Genomic DNA, 16,921 nt, shown 5'->3' on the forward strand with positions numbered 1-16,921 from the left:
TGGTGATGCTCACGTCGAGGGGGACGTCCCCGACGGTCACATCCAAGCGTTTCTTTTTGGGCACCGCGCCCGAAGGGGAAAAGGCTACCGGAGATTTCGTCACCTGGATGTTAGCCTTCTTGGTCGCCTTCTTAGCGGCGACTTCACCAGACCCGCCAGCTCCAGTGACAGTGGAGCTAGCTGCGGTCGGTTGCGCGGCAGGCGGTGTCTCATGTAGCACGGCGCCATCTTGACTTGGAATGGCGCGCTGATTGCCAAGCGGATCTCCGGAAGGCAGCGCCGCACCTTGACCAACGGTGCGTGCCGCCTGGGGAAGGAAAGACTGGGCTGTGGGGTTGAGAGCAGTGGACCCACCTGGTGGAGCGCAGGCCCCGAGGCCTGCCCTGGCTAGGTAGAACCGGTGTATCAGTACATCGTGGTCGTAGGCCACGCAGCAGTCACAGAAAGGTCCTGCTCTCCCCTGAGGACTCAGTGCAGAGAAGGCGTGTGCCACGCCCATGCAGCCGACACAGAGATGGTGAAGATCCTGTCCGTCGATGAGTCCTGGACAGCCTGGACATTGCCTCGGCAGGAAGGCCAGAGGATCCATGGCGAAGCACTGTAGATAGAGTTAACCAGAAGCAGACGAGCTAACAAGCTAACGGCTAAGGCTAGGCCACGCTTGATTCGGGCAGGGCCTGAACAAGCGGTAAGCAGTGTAGCTAACGTTAACAATAGCAGACGAGCTAACAAGCTAACGGCTAATGCTATGCCACGCTTGCTTCGGCGGAGGCCTGAACAAGCAGTAATAATCCTTTGTTATAAAAGGAAATAACCGTCGATTTAGGACGGAACAAGAATAAGTATTCTTAAGTACGGGTTAATTCAACACTCGCCGGTGGGCGACTCCAATGCCACCGCTTTAGGCTAATGCGCGAAGAATAATAATACAAAGGCTGAGTTTCAACTTATCTGAATGTGATATCGCAGAGAGTGAAAAGAGGATGTTACTTCCGCCTCCGGGGGTTTATATAGCCTGGAGGCGGGTCACTCCGGTTTGAGTGACAGGCCCTTCCTACCTACGTTAGTACGGGAGCTGAAGTAGTTTCTCTGAATGATCGCCAGGGGGCGTCATTACCCAAGTGGGAGGTCATCCTGGAATATTGACAGTAAACAATGTACACACGAGGGAAAGAATGCAGACAATCTGGCAGAGAACAGATGGACTGGTGCAGTGTTGTACACTCCCAATTTCCCATTGTGCTACTACTAAACTACAGTAGCTGCACAATGATAACTGGGAGTGGAAGACAGCACACAGGAACTGAAACAAGAAGACATAGTCAGGGACCCACAAGCCCAAAAGCTCAAGGAATAGGGTTGAACCTGTGATGTCATGCCATACTTTTTATTTCTGTTTTATCTATTAGTTTGGTCATTAAGGCCATGACTTTTTTTCGCAATGTTTCTGGCAGAGCAGGCCTCTTATTAACTAACTAGCATTGACTGCTATGGTCTCTTTTGCAAGACACTTTATGTATATATACTTATATATTATTCGCCCCCTCTATTGATGCACCTTCTCTTTATTGGTACTGTACTGCTCTTGTCTTTGTTTTTTGTTTTTTTCCCTCTTATCTATCTTTTCTTACGTCTCTGTAACTTTGTAAATAACTGTATACTGCTGTGCTTCTACTGGACAACTGAATTTCCCCCTTGGGATAATAAAGGTATCTATCTATCTATCTATCTTATTCTGTGGACCGTAATGACCAATAGATAAAACAGAAATAAAAGGTACGGCATGACATCACAGGTCATCTCCCATTCTGGGCTTGTGGGTCACTGGCTAACAAGTAAAAACCACAAAGAAAGATGTTACTATGATATTAAACATAATAAAACATTACTACAAAATAAAACATGAAACACATCTACAAAGTCATAGACTTTGGGTGTGAGCTCCAACTCTTTGATCCTACTACATGACTAAAATGTATTACAAAAAGAAAAACTGGACACTCAGCATAGTTACAAAATAAAATGGGAAAGACAATAAAGCATTACTACAAAAAAATATAAATAGAATAGATACAAGGGAAAATTAACAGGGAATAACAGAGAATAACAGTCCTGTGTGAGTGCATTTCCTATAACCCCATTACAACAGAGATTTGTTAAACAGTGGTTATTCTATATACTGTAAGGCCTATGACTGTTAAACTGTAATTCGGGTGGGTCATGTAGACATAAGTATTTCTGGGTGTAGTAACTTGCTCTGTTACTCTTGCCTTTCACATTCTCAGAACTGTAATCGAAGAACTGTAATTGAATTGGGTGCATGACTGCATGCACACGCACGCACGCACGCACGTGCGCACACACACACACACGCACACGCACACACACACACACACACACACACACACACACACACACACACACACACTGGTACAGTAGTAGTATTGACATTTTCTTCAAAGGGTGAACATTCTGTGAAAATAGGCAAACATTTACCTACCAGCTTGATCAGATATTTGGACGTCTTTTTTAATAAGCCTTAGGTTTAGCCTTGCATAGACAGACAATATCACTGCATAGATATTAGTCTGGTTCTTCTCAGTATTATTATTTTTTCCCAAGGGGCGTTTACAAAACTATTCAGACTATAAGCTATTGTTTACTTTAGACCTACAACCAATCAGAGTAGGTTATACACCCGCCATACATTTGCATACTGGGCCCTGGTTGGTCTCAGTGTTACTTTTTTCCCCCCCAAGGGGCGGTTACAAAAAGATAGCACATAAATTGACTTAACCACTTAAACCATAAATACTTTGTTGACCGGCTGTCTATACCTAAACCCCTCCTGTTTTCCATCTACACCAAATCCTATTTTGCCTAATGTTCACAGAATGTTTGCCAATTATGGTTTCCTAGGGTTAATGAGACCCTCTATCTCCTAGGTGGACAACCCCTGCTTCAGTGTGAAAGGTGTGGACTCCATGCGCTCTAAAAAGACCCACAACATCCTGGTATCGTTTGAGCCCCCAGGCTCTTCTCGGGCTCCCTGCTTCGGTAAGCTGACCATCAGCAGTCCACGCTCAGAGGGCCACGGCCAGCCCTGCTCCTGGGTCTACTACCTCAGAGGGTACTGCCCTGACTCAGGCCAGAGGGACAGGGACAACAACGTCTAGAAGGATAGAGATTCTCAACCTTTTTCATTTGAAGGAACTCCAGTCTGTTATGTGTCGGACCACGGACCCCGTGTTCTTTTTGTTATTATTTATTTTTTATGTCTATTATCTACACCAGGGGTCTTCAACAGGGGGTCCGGGACTCCTAGGGGGTCCGCGGAGGTACTGCAGGGGGTCCGCGAAATTATTGCTAAAAGAAAAGAAGATTTCAAAAAAAAAATTATTTTATTTTTTATTTTTCAAATTTATGTTAAAAAATAAATCATGATGCTATCCATTTTGAATATCTTGAATACATGATTACTATGCAATTGACAGATTGTTGATATTATTGACATTGGTTCTCAGTTAATAAGTAGTATGTTTAGAAATGGTATTGGTACGGCCCACCCTGCTCGCTGTAACTTGTACATGTTTAAAATAAAAAAATATGTCGTAGCCCCGACCCCCCCACCCTACGAGGTGGTAGGGGGTCCCTGCCCCATCTCCCCATCAGTTTGGGGCTCCCCGGCCTGAAAACGTTGAAGACCCCTGATCTACACTATAAAATTATCCATGTTAATTTACTCTTAAGTATACAAGTGGAACCAAATGGACCTGTAAGGATCCATTTCAATTTGTATGCTCTCTGAGTTATAGATCCATAAGGGTCCATTGGTTTCTTAACTATCAGTCATTGCCTCATTTAGTTGGGAAGTACCTCAAGGACCGCTGAGCAGTGGTCGATAGTAACTAATACATTTACTTTAGTACAATTTGTAGGTATTGTCTTTTTCTTTACTGGAGTATTTCCAGTACTTTTACTTCTACTCCTCTACATATCAGAGGCAAAAGTAAATATTGGAGTAAAATACCTTTACCCCACTACAATTATTCCACAACTTTAGTTAGTTTAGTTACTTTATAGATTTTTAATATTATTACAAATAAAAATTACCACTTCAACCCTATATAAATATCGGCCATTTGAAAATAGCTGATCTACTAGAGCTTGTAGATCTGCTATTTTATACAATTTATACATTTGAAACGTGTGAAATGGGAGATTCTACATAATGGGTACTTTCTACTACATGTTGATACCAATCATTTTGTACTTTTTACTCAAGTACATTTTGAATAGGCTACCGGACTTTTACTTGTAACTGAGTATTACTTAGGCTATTACTTTTACTTAAAGTGATAGTTCACCTATTATTGACATAAAGCTGTGTGAAATACTTGCCTTTAAAACAGTGGTTAAAAATGTATTAATTGATTACCAGAGTCCCGTGGTCAGAGTTCTGGTCAGTTTTAGATGAATATTAAGTAGTTCCAATGGGGTGGGGGCCATTTGGCGTGGCCCAATCATTGAAAATAGATTAATCCACAAAACTAGCGCCATTTGTATTGTTGGCCTATTTCTACCATATAGAGCGAGGTTTCGTTCTGATCAGCTGCCTGCAAAGCACCTTGTTTTGGGGAAATACGTTGCAGCGGCGTAGTGATACTGGACACAAAAAATAGTACCATGTGACAGAGGGGTCAAAGTTGAACGAAAGTTGGTCTATTTGGTAGAAATAGGTCTACAATACAAATGAAGCTAGTTTTGTGGATTCATCTATTTTTAATGATTGGGCCATGAGCCCCTTGCCAAATCACCGGAACTACTTTATATTCATCTAAAACTGACCAGAACCACGGCACTCTGGTAATGAATTAATACATTTGAAACCACTATTTTAATGGCAAGTATTTCACACAGCTTTATGTCAAAAATAGGTGAACTAACACTTTAAAGTAAAAAATGACAGCACTTTTTCCACCACTGTCCGCTGAGGGTCCCAGGACCACACGTTGAGAGCCAGTGTCCTTGACACACAGCCCTCACACAGGTGCACACTCAGAAACATGTAGAAAACATGTACCACACACTGGAACATGTAGAGAATGTTAGAGAGGCAAGAGCTGAGATTGTCTAAAAGGGCCTTTTGGTGAAAATATTGAACATAGCAGAACTCCAAGCTCACCACGCGTTATAGCACAACGCGTTGTGAGCTTGGAGGTCGGCTATTTTCGGTGCTTGATACCACACTAAACTAAGCATAATCAACTGGATACTGGAGATGTGGCGTAACGGCATGGATTTCTACACAGAGAGGGCAATTCTTTCAACGTAAGATGCCGCATTCAAGTTCAGGAGAGTTTGGACAAGGCAATTCTCTTGAAGGCTGTCTTCAGGCATGGCATGGAAAGAGGGGCATTTGCATTTCTTTCACCATGGTGAAAACTGCATTCATGGTCTGGAGAGGGCACTTTTTACAAACGGATAGAAGGGCAGGGGCTCAAGCCCCCTTTGATGTCTATGTGTGCACGTGCCTGACCACACATGTACAAAACATGTAACACACGTGTACAAAACATGTACCAGACATGTACAAAAACCATACTTGCAGTGCACACAGACATAATACACTGCAAAGTGTTCATTTGATCCTCCTGATTTGAGTGTAGCCAATATTTTAACTTAATGCTTCTTGTCACACTTGTTTTTTATATTTTTGTCTGTGTATACTTGTGCATTATCAACTATCCAGAACCATACAGCACATGCTCAAGCCAAAACATAGGACCCAGATGTACGTAGCACTACATTAAACACATTACATAAATTGTATTTAATGTATTTTCAATGTGCTCTTGTTCATAAACGTGTCTTGAGTTTGTCATGATTTAATTAATAAATATACACATATGAAAACCAGCACGAGCCTGTCATTACACTCTTATCCACTTGGGGGCGTTCATGCCAAGCAGTCACCATACCATTAGCCCCCCCACAATACAGTTTCACTGTCAGGTGAGTTATGGTGGTTCAGTGGCTTAATTAACAATACAAATGCTCATATCTTTGACTCCTATGTCACAATCTCTCACTCCTTGTTCCTTGTTAATTTGTCCATGCCAACCTGCAGTTATACCTTTTAAGAGAGCTATTTTTATACTTGAAATAACTGAGTGTGGGGGGCTTGCTGCTCAGCTTAAAGGGCAGAGCCAAGTGGAGACCATAAGTGGAGACTCATTATCAAAGGTTAGATGCATATTATGTTCATTAATGACCACACACACACACACACACACACACACACACACACACGTGCATCTCTGATGAGCATCTGGACTGGCTGACACAAACATCTAAATCCAGAAGTCATCTTTTAATCATCATCATCACCTGTCAATCCTCACTTCAACTGCACACAAGGGGGCCGTTATGCTGCCATGCACGAATGGTTGTGCTGGTTATTATTAACGGCTATTGTTTTGTTCTGTTGTTCTTATAGCTTTAAATGAGGCGGAAAGTAGGCCTAATTATAGGCTGATTGAAGGAAATACCTGCATAGAAAAACCAAGGGATCAGCAACAACTCCCTACAAAGACCGTTCATTCTGTACACACAGTAAAGATTATAGGCTACATTATTGGGCTTCATGGGCTGCATAGTAGGCGCTCAGCCTACAGCACTAGTAGCCTACGCGCATTAATTAATAATTGAGTAACACGCACGCCACGAGCGCACAAACTCACACATGCACTAAGGAGTGTGAGAGTAACACGCAGGAAGGAGTGTGAGAGTGGCGTGCGTGTGTGCGTGCGTGCGTGTGTGTGTGTGAGAGAGAGAGAGAGAGAGACGAGTGCACACGCACGCGCGCGCGCGCGCGCAGTGGAGAGGAGTGTAGTAGGTAGGGTATTGCTATTGGTGGGTGTGTTTTCGGGTCGTTTCTGTGATGTCAGGTGGGTAGAGGAGGGGGGGGGGGCGAGCCTCTCCCCCCATAGAGCGCAGCATGAGCGCTCCGCGGCAAAAGGATGTGTGAGCAGGCAGCGCGCTACTGCAGGGACGGTGTCCACAAACTGCTCAACAAAGAACAAGCGAATAAACTCCGGTCCCAGGACAGCAGCGAGCACCAGCCGACCGTCAACCCCGTAGCCAGCGGCGGCCAGGAGAGCGAGTCCGCGACGGCAGCGCAGTCCGGAAACAGCGGCGTCCAGCCCGGCGGTGGTATCGACGGGCTCGTCCGCTGGATCGTCACCAAGATGAGCGACAACAAGAACATCTCCAGCCGGGAATACGCCGGCAGCAGGGAGGAGGTAGCCGTGGCGCAAGAGCAGTTCTTCGCCCCGGAGCCACGCAAAGGCATCTCCGTCATATTGGATGTGAGTATGGTTGGAGTATTTGGTCGTCATATCTGTGGTATCGAGGGGTTATTTGGGGTGCCGTGCGGGGAAATCCATGCAGCGAGCGGTGCGCTTGGCTTGGACCGCCGGTGCAGTGCGCACTTAACGCACAAAGGGAGATGCGCTTCTTTCACCTGGCTGAGACTCAAGTGTTTCCTCTCAACCATTGTTGTAACGTGCACACAACAAGTCCACAAGCTGCACTTGAATAGTCCATACAAACACATCTATCTATCTATCTATCTATCTATCTATCTATCTATCTCTATCTTCATTTATTCCATTTGTGGTTTAACATGATTACATTAATTTCATTTTCCGTCTTTTTTTCCTCTCTTTTACATTCCACAAATGAAAAGGAGCAGGAGAAGAATATACATTATACACCTGCCCTATAACTTGTTGTGTGTTAGAAGAATCAATAATTAGCCCACAGTTATCCCATGCAGACTAGACTGAGAGACTGAGAGTAAAGTCCAAAGTTCACATAAGTGATGATTTTAGCTTTATTTGGGAATGTATAGGCTATTCTTGACACGACGCTCCCATCATTTCTATAGAAGATAATCACGTCCCTTATATTCATTCTCTGCCTTGTGTTGTATCCCTCGGTAATCACACGGGCTCTACCTGCTCCAGGCTATATGCATATAATCGTTGGTCTACTTTTCCCCTCTCTGGCTGCCTGTGACCTAATGCGTACACCTTCATCTTTGACAGCCATAGCTAAACTTAATAATTGATGAAGCTATTCCAGAGTGCGTGGCAATTACGCTGCGGGAAAGGCTGCTGAGGCTGCGATCAGCGCATTATTGATTTAGGTCGGCTGTTGTGAGGTGTCATCGGCGCCCTAAAATGATTTTCCTCGGGGATCAGCCTGCATAAGCTTGAATGGTTTTAAGGGGGATAAAAACGTAATAAAAGCAGTTTCAGACCTTGACATAGATCTAGATCTGATAGATTGATGAAAAAGTGTGCATATATTAAAATGCTGCAGCCAGCCCAGAGTTTAAACTAAAACTAAGATAAGAGAACATTTACTCCAGTCTTAGCGTCACTGCACTGGCTCCCGGTTATTTTTAGGATTGATTTTAACGTTCTTTTACTTGTTTATAAAGCTCTAAATGGTCTTCGTACCTCTATGACTGCCTGCCTAGATACATTCAAAACCGCCCCCTCAGGTCTTCTAGTGCAGACCTGCTTGATGTGCCTACATTATGACATACAGTATAAAAAAATATGGTGAAGCAGCTTTCTGCTTCTACGGACTGACAGCCTGGAATAAACTCCCACTACACCTAAGACAGGCAGCCTCTGTGGATAGCTTTAAAGCACAGCTCAAGACCTATTTATTTTTCTTTGTGTGTGTGTGTGTGTGTGTGTGTGTGTGTGTGTGTGTGTGTGTGTGTGTGTGTGTGTGCACTCGCACACAAGACACATTTGTAACAGCCTTATGTGTAGGGACCGCCTGGGAGAGATGGGTTGGACAAGAGATGGGAGAGATGGGTGAGGCAGATAAGGGGATAGGAGCCTTGTCTTCCTCCTTATTTGACATAACAGACAGATGTCACCCAGTCTTTATAGATAGGAGTCTTTTTTTATAGGACACTGCCTTAACCTTCAGCTAGGACCCTATAGGTCGTCGGGTGAGGTCCTATCCTGTTAAAATTCTCCAGCATTCCCCAGCTCTTTGCAGGAAGGTCCTACATATCATAACGTAATATCTTTTGGCATTTCACTCTCTATCTTCACTTTGCTCATTCACTTGAACATTCACATGTCAATCGGGGTTTGATGTTATCTGCTGTTATTCCAGAATTATTCACTGTGAAGGAGGAATGTATGCCAAGCAAGGTTTTGAATAACTATAGCAGCGTGCGTCTACACATGCACTCGTTTCTCTCTCTCTCTGTGTGTGTGTGTGTGTGTGTGTGTGTGTGTGTGTGTGTGTGTGTGTGTGTGTGTGTAGGTGTGTGTGTGTGTGTGTAATTTAGCCTGTGGGGATGTCTTCTCAGTATAGTAGTTGTACTCCTCTGCTTGCCTTCTCCTCTGCTGTGCTGTGATACTGTACGCTTGCTGTTGTCCTAATTTCAGTGTTCTCCTCCCTTATCTCTTTTTGTTGTCCTTGCGGCTTCCCCAAACTCCCCATCTACTGCATTTTTTCCTAATCCATCTTTCCCCATGTACCCCATCTCCTCTCCTGTACTCTCCTCTCCTCAACTGTCCTCCTTTCGCCTCTCGTCTCATTTATCCTCTGCCCCATCTCCTCTTCTCTCGTCTAATCCCCATCTCCCCTCCTCTCTCCTATAACTCTTTCTCAGACTTTTCAGCCGAGAATGGGGTCTTTCTCTTTCTCTCTCTATCTCTCTGAGACACGCACTCGCACACATGCACGCACGCACGCATACATGTACTAGTGGCTAGTGCATTTAGAGAGCGGCTAGTGACTATAGCCCTTCTCTGGAACACACAGTATGCTTCCTCTCAGGCTTGTCTGTCTGCATTACCCCTGGGTGCAGTCACCAGAGGGTGCAGTCACAACTCAGAACAGCTTGTCACACTGGGAACATCGCTCATTTGAGCTGCTACTGACATTCTTTTGGACTCACTCCAAGATGAGCAAATCATCCATTTCCTGTACTGTCTCGTATAAGAAGCGAGTATAGTAAAATAGATAATTAATAATAATTACAATTTTCACTGGGATGTTAAATGGAGATACAGACAGGAATATTGGGGACAACATACAGTACAATATGTAGGTCATACGCTTCAGACTCAGCCCCATGATGTCACAGTTGGATCTGAGCTGCAAAAAAAAGAAAAAAGCGTTCAGAGTTAGATTAATATTAACATAACTGGCATCAGTTTTCCACCTACATTGCTCCCAAATGTACATGTATATCCTGCAGCTAAATGCTGAGCAAAGGAGGAGATTTGTCTAACACAAATTGCATATTTCTCGAATGACTTTCCTTCAACTCGCAGTGAGTTAAGGAAAGGAAAAAGCAATGAATTTTTTATTGAAATAACAATTATGTTCTGACATTGTGAAGTGTCAGACTGTTTGGGAAGTGTGAAATTCAAATGCTATATTTACATAAATTATGTTCAGTTTCGGTGCTCATCAACTCGGTATAATTGTGTGTACGCTGCGATTGTTGTGCAAAGCTCGTTTCAGATGTGACATGCTGTAAACCTTCACATAGGTAGAATTTAGGAACATTTCACACTTCCTTTTGAAGTCGTTGCCAGTGCCAGTCATTTGGAAAAGTGCCTGTGTGTGTCTGAGAGGGTGTCGAGGAGTGGAAGTGGGCCACCCTCCTCATGGGCATGGCTCATATGGACATGGCCCATATTGCCTCGGTGTACTGTAAACCTGACCCTAATGAATGTTTACATACAAAATAAACCACTCTACACATTGCATTGTGAGGTTGAAGATCAGCTATTGAAAATGTAATCCATACTATAATTAGGGAGAGCAGTCAGTCAGTAGTCAGTCAGTAGGAGGTCAGTCACAAAATGCATTATCTATTCACTCGCTTCAGCGACTGATACATGGCATTGGCCATTAGCATTATACACATGGTGACGGAGCCCGAATTTCATTTGTCCCAAATTCTAGCTATTTATTAGCGTTTCTTCACTCTACAGCTCTACAGCCTGTTGTCAGGGTTACGGTCCGTTCCTCCAGGCCATGGGATCTGTAGCCCCGGGCCCACACACACCTCTCTCACAGTTAGGAGTGTTGCAGTCTCTCTCTCTATCTCTCTATCTCTCTCTCTCTCTCTCTCTCTCTCTCTCTCTCTCTCTCTCTCTCTCTCTCTCTCTCTCTCTCTCTGCATGGGTCACGCATGCAACGGGTGATGTGTGTCTCATCTTCCAACGGGTATAGAAAAATTATGTGGAGCAAATACATCCTCATACTTCTATTCACCTAATTTTGCTGTTAAATTATTTGTATCAATCATAAATATACACTCCTCCATGGGCTGCTCCTTACATTATGATGCTCCCACATATTCTCACGCACGCACCATGCAGTTACAGTTACTTTCCCCATAACCCACACTCTGCACATATTTTGCAGCACATATATTCGAACGGGTAAGGTCTAGTAAAGATAAAAGACAAATCTTCTCTTAAAGAGGTGGTGCCATAGTACTTTTTCTAGTTTTCATGTGTCTAGGAGGTTGATAGTATTTCATTAGACCCCCTGGTGTGATTGTTATGAGAAATTATTATATTCCCTTTGCATTTTGGATTTCTTTCTCGAGGCTGCCACCTTGTGGATCAAACTGCCAATCCAAAAACACAGATAGAGTGACATCACTCTATCTGGAGATAATCATCCCCTCCCCTTTTACCATTCACCCAACACTGTGGGTGTGGCTAACTTCAGCTGGGTCACCACCCACCATGACAACCAGGCATACTTAAAGGAGTAGTTCACCCCCAAAATGACTTTTTTCCTATTGATTACTCAGGCCATGGAGAGTAGAGTTCAATATTTTTTTTTGGTTTTTGTCACATTCCTAAGACAAAAATGTGATAACAATAAATGTACCCCCATTGATTCCGGATGGTGACCCGTTTCGAAACGGGTCACCATCCGGAATCAATGGGGGTAAATTTACTCGAATCAAAATTTTGTCTTAGGAATGTGACAAAAACCAAAAGATATTATTGAACTCTACTCTCCATGGCCTGAGTAATCAATAGAAAAAAAGTCATTTTGGGGGTGAACTACTCCTTTAATGAACTGGCGGGTGTGGCCACATAGAAACCTAATTTTAACTCTTTCTGTACACATTTTTGGAAAAAATCTTCCTCCTAGTATAATCATAATACATGAAAATCATGTTTTAGTGGGGGAAAAATCATGGCACTTCATCTTTAAAAGGGTCCCAAAATATTTTCAAATGGGCTAAATACATGCACTATCAATTTGGGGGTCCTTGATATGCATATGTTCGAATCAGAACCACTGGATTGTACCAAATATCCCTATGCCAGCCTGTGTGTGTGTGTGTGTGTGTGTGTGTGTGTGTGTGTGTGTGTGTGTGTGTGTGTGTGTGTGCGTGTGCGTGTGCGTGTGCGTGTGCGTGTGTGTGTGTGTGCGTGTGCGAGCGCGCGCGTGTGTACTCTTTCATGTTTGTTTAATTCAGAATCTGTCTTTATTTACGCCAGGTTCTTTTTGGCACCTGCTCTCCAAAAATGCAGTAGGCTATTAATCAAGCAGAATGACACTGGAAACCTAAAACGAATACAGTTATTGCAAGTCTAAACATTTCTATTATTTATTTTATTCACATACTGGGCTCTGTTTCAATTCCTTCTAATTGAAAACCTGATAACTCTCTAGCTCCAGCGGTCCTCTGTTTGAATTAGAGTCTCCCATGACTCCTTTAGGGGCTGCATAAAGATTCATAAGCCAATATACATAACCATTTTCGAACTAATCTACTAAACTACTAAATCTCAATGAAAAGCATTGTTGTCTGTCTGTAAATATGTCGGTGTTTTACAGCAATGTTTGACATGACTTGACTTTATTTGCGCCTGTATTTATTTGCAGCCTGCTCTGTCAGCAGTATAGTTCTACATTATAAAGTATAGAAACTTTATTATTAATACGTTTAGCTTTTCTTTCCCTCCATACTTTTAATGCAGAATTAATTATGCCAATTCTATGAATGCCTTCTCATTCCATGGATCCCCAAATTCATATTTATTTGGCTGTGGACCCCCATCTAAAAATATTTTGTGCCAGAAGAGAAGATTTGTGTAAAAAACTAAAAAACTAAAAAATCATTCAAAAGTTTTCAAACTCTTTCAAGATTTAAAAAATATATATATACAAAATAGCAGCTGTACAAGGTCGCAGTGACGAGCTATGAGCGTGTATATTTGCTATTTTTGAGAACCACTATTCTAAATCCTAAGAGGTTTCTGAAAAACATTAAGTTGCTTTATATAGCTAAAATGGAAAATGACAAGATACTTTCCGGGTTTTAATGGGCTAAACCTTTGTCTATGTTCTTTACGTCTACAGCACTACTCATTCTGTAGTATCCATTTAACACTGTTCTCTCTCTGTCCACAGATATTCCGAAGAGCCGATAAGGATGGTGAGCAAATTCATTTTCTCCCAACATAATGTGTAAATGGCAGTTTGAAGTGAATGACATGTGCTGGACAGAAAATGGCATGCATTATAACCAGGCCAAGAATGGCTTATCGGGGTATCCTCATTCATGGCTTTTCTTTGCCCATGTCTTGATATTTTATCAATGAACCATGTGGTCCCAATTTGTTACGGTTTGGGCTCATTAAATGAGAGGGATGTTTGTGCAATTGTACAATAATTAATTGATATGGCACAATGTATGATGTGATATGATTTATCATGTACTTTAGGAACATGACATGATAATATGGCATGTTCATAAACTGGGGTAGAACCAGACAGGCCTTTTATATACAGTATGGTTACTGTAGCCTCGCAGGAACCACTCCACCATATTACTGAATCATGCCTGGTAGTGTAACGTAGGTGATCCGAACCTCCCCACCCGGGTATCTTAACCATTACTCCAAAGTAATATCCCTATGTAATGAGGGCAGATACTACTTTTGAGGCTTCAAGGCTGGGGCTGCGACTCTCTCCGCCACACTCACCCACCTTTGACCGCCTCCTACGGGGAAGCCCAGATCCGGGTCACGCGACCAATGTAACGGAGGTGGTCCGAACCTCCCCACCCGGCTTCGAACCCGGGTCTCCCGCGTGAAAGTCCAATATCTTAACCATTACTCCAAAGGGATATCCCTTTGGAACACATGAGTTCAACGGGAGTCGGGAGTTTTGTAGGAAAGATTTGAGGGCACACTTACCACTGTCAGTTACGGTAGGCAGGCTGTGATGTCATTACGTTTCCACTGCGGAATCTTGGAATCTCATTGGGTGAAGATGGCCGCACATATCACGTGACGTTGATCTCCTTCGCTATTTGCTCTCATACTAGGACATGACGTACTAGGACATGTTTTGTTTGCGGAAGAAGTGAACGCTATAGACTCCGAGACAAGTTTGAGTAAACATTCATTTATTGGAAACATAATGGACTAACACATGGCGAGGAGTTTGTGGGTGAGTAGAAACAGTTAGTTTGGACAATGCGGTGAGCACCTTATATATGTACATGTTTGGAGCAGAACATGGACGGAAGGACTCTGCCAGCAAGAGCGTCCTGTTTGCCGTTATAACTCTTATAGAGAGAAAAATAGGAACATCTTGTCTCGCAAGGTAAGATTAAGACATCATGCTTTATATAAACACTATTATATTAAGCCTAAATGGTTCTGCCGCCGCGTAGAACCGAAAAACGGAGGGGGGCCCGCTTGGAGGGGGGGGCCCAGCTCTTTGATCTTGACCCCCTTCCCAAGAATGTGTACGACGGGCCTGCCTGGCAAGCCTGTACTTTATCTGTTCCCTTCATCCTTGTACAAGGGGTTGGGTCTTTAAAAACCTGGGTTTGGGATAACAAAAGCATTTTGTCTAGTTTAAACAAAATGTGAACCGTATACCAGGCCTGGAAATTGGTCATGTCCACTTGGTCTTTGGTATTATTCTGAGGGCACAAAGGCCAAATGCCAGGGCAGGAAGGGCAAATGCCAGGGCAGGAAGGCCAAATAGCAGGGCAGGAAGGCCATCAACAATGTTTTTAAGGTTGAAATACACTTCTACATTTTTCAATGGACAATTTAAATGTCAGTGAAATGAATAAAGAAAACAGCTGTGTATTTCAAAATAAACTATTGTTTACAATTTAGGCTACCGATATGGGGGTGGTGTGGGCGGGGCATCAAGGCCACTGCGGCCTTAGGTCATATGATTTAAGCAGAAGGCCAAAATGATGGGCAACGGCCTTCAATCCTACGAGTCACAATATCCAACCCAATGTCAGTCGTTTTGAGCTTGATATTTCTTTTATATTTTTGAACATCCCCCCCTTTTTTCACCCAGTGCTAATTATAATCCTGGGCGCTGCTCCCCCTCTGGCAACCCTGGGAGAGCCCCGAACTGAGCTCATGCTTCCCTCATTACAGCCCACTTCTTATCACCTGACAGGGGTACAAGTTTCCCCGGTAGGACGTAGGGCGGGTGGAAAGAACACTTCCAACAGTTGGAAATGTTGATATGTTTTTGGGGGGTTACAGAAATATCAAATATCTCACAACGTATCTGTTGGTTTGCGAAAACATACAGTGCCAATGTTTTCTCTAGCACCCAGGGTGCCATTCAAGCTCCCTGTGAATGTTTGTCTCAAGTCTGCTGCAGTGTGCTGTATTTTTAACTTATTGGGTGTTTTCAGTGTGCTGTATTTTTAACTTATTGGGTGTTTTCAGCTGGTAAAGTTTGTTTCATTCTGTTGTTGTGCCAGAGAGCAGTTTGTATATTCCCTCTCGCATTGCATGTTCCAACTGCTGCCGTCTCTTTCTTTCTCTCCTTCTTTCTCTCTATTCCCATTTCTCTACAGTATATCTTGTGTAGATCTCTCTCTCATCTCTCTTTCTCTTTCTATTTTTGTTCCTCTCCTCTCTCACTTGTTCTCGCTCATCCACTTTCTGTGCCTTTGACGGGAAAGAATAAAACTAATGAGGAAACAGCTTAAAAAGCTTTGCTTTCATATCGGCCAGATGGCCATTTGCTCTTTGTGTTTTGTGCAGGCCTGTGTACATTATGTGTGGGTACTGTGCACATGCACAAGTGTGCGTGTGTGTGCGTGTATGAGTGTGTGTTTTGTGTTTCTGTGGAGAAAGAGATGGCAACAGAACATGCAGTGAGATTCTTCCTTGCCTACTCTCCAGCACAGATAAGCCCCCACTATTGATCTCCCTTAAGAAGATAATGACTTCTCTCTCTCACCCCCCCCCCCCCGCACACACACACACACACACACACACACACACACACACACACACACACACACACACACACACACACACACACACACACACACACACACACACACACACACACACACACAGACACACAGACACTCAGTGTAGTCTAATTGCTATACTTTGGCATTTGTTTAAACATACCAATTAGTGACTCAACATTGACAGTGGTTGTTCCCACCCAGTTTGTTGCCAGTATACCGTACTTGTGTGAATGTACCAGAAATATTCTGTCCAATGTACAGTTCACTGGACCCTCTCAGGATGAGCCAGAGCCATATAGGTGCCATTAATATTCAACGTTTTTGACAGCATTGGTGTCGGCAATTATTCAGCCTGATTTGTGTCCTTGTTTGACATGCATAGCAAAAAAAGAAAAGAAAAAAAGAACTGCAACGTGTGCTCCAGAATGAAGCGACCAAACTGACATTTCAACATTTCTGCCTCAGTCAGCAAACTGGTTAGGGGCAGCTTGGGTCACAACATGCATTTATTATACACTACCATTGTGAAGTGGATCTTAATTTAATTTTGCATGAAGTGATCAGCTGTAGTGTACAGCT

General features: G+C 43.3%; 2 protein-coding genes across 2 annotated transcripts in view; both read left to right on the forward strand.

Annotated features, from left to right (window-relative positions):
• The window catches only part of hydin (HYDIN axonemal central pair apparatus protein), a gene marked incomplete at both ends in the record, with an annotated part of 211,630 nt that extends 208,454 nt beyond the window's left edge, over nt 1-3,176 (forward strand). Inside the window, one exon of the mRNA XM_080737231.1 lies at nt 2,946-3,176. Coding sequence (XP_080593357.1) covers nt 2,946-3,176 — 231 coding nt within the window. The remainder of the gene's footprint in view (nt 1-2,945) is intronic.
• Nucleotides 3,177-7,022: 3,846 nt separating this feature from the next.
• Nucleotides 7,023-16,921, forward strand: part of necab2 (N-terminal EF-hand calcium binding protein 2) — a gene marked incomplete at both ends in the record, with an annotated part of 190,102 nt that continues 180,203 nt past the window's right edge. The window contains 2 exons of the mRNA XM_080736578.1: nt 7,023-7,370; nt 13,501-13,525. Of these exons, the coding sequence (XP_080592704.1) occupies nt 7,023-7,370; nt 13,501-13,525 (373 nt within the window). The remainder of the gene's footprint in view (nt 7,371-13,500; nt 13,526-16,921) is intronic.

The sequence above is a fragment of the Nannobrachium achirus genome, assembly GCF_963921795.1.
Source record: "Nannobrachium achirus genome assembly, chromosome: 11".
NCBI lineage: Eukaryota > Metazoa > Chordata > Actinopteri > Myctophiformes > Myctophidae > Nannobrachium > Nannobrachium achirus.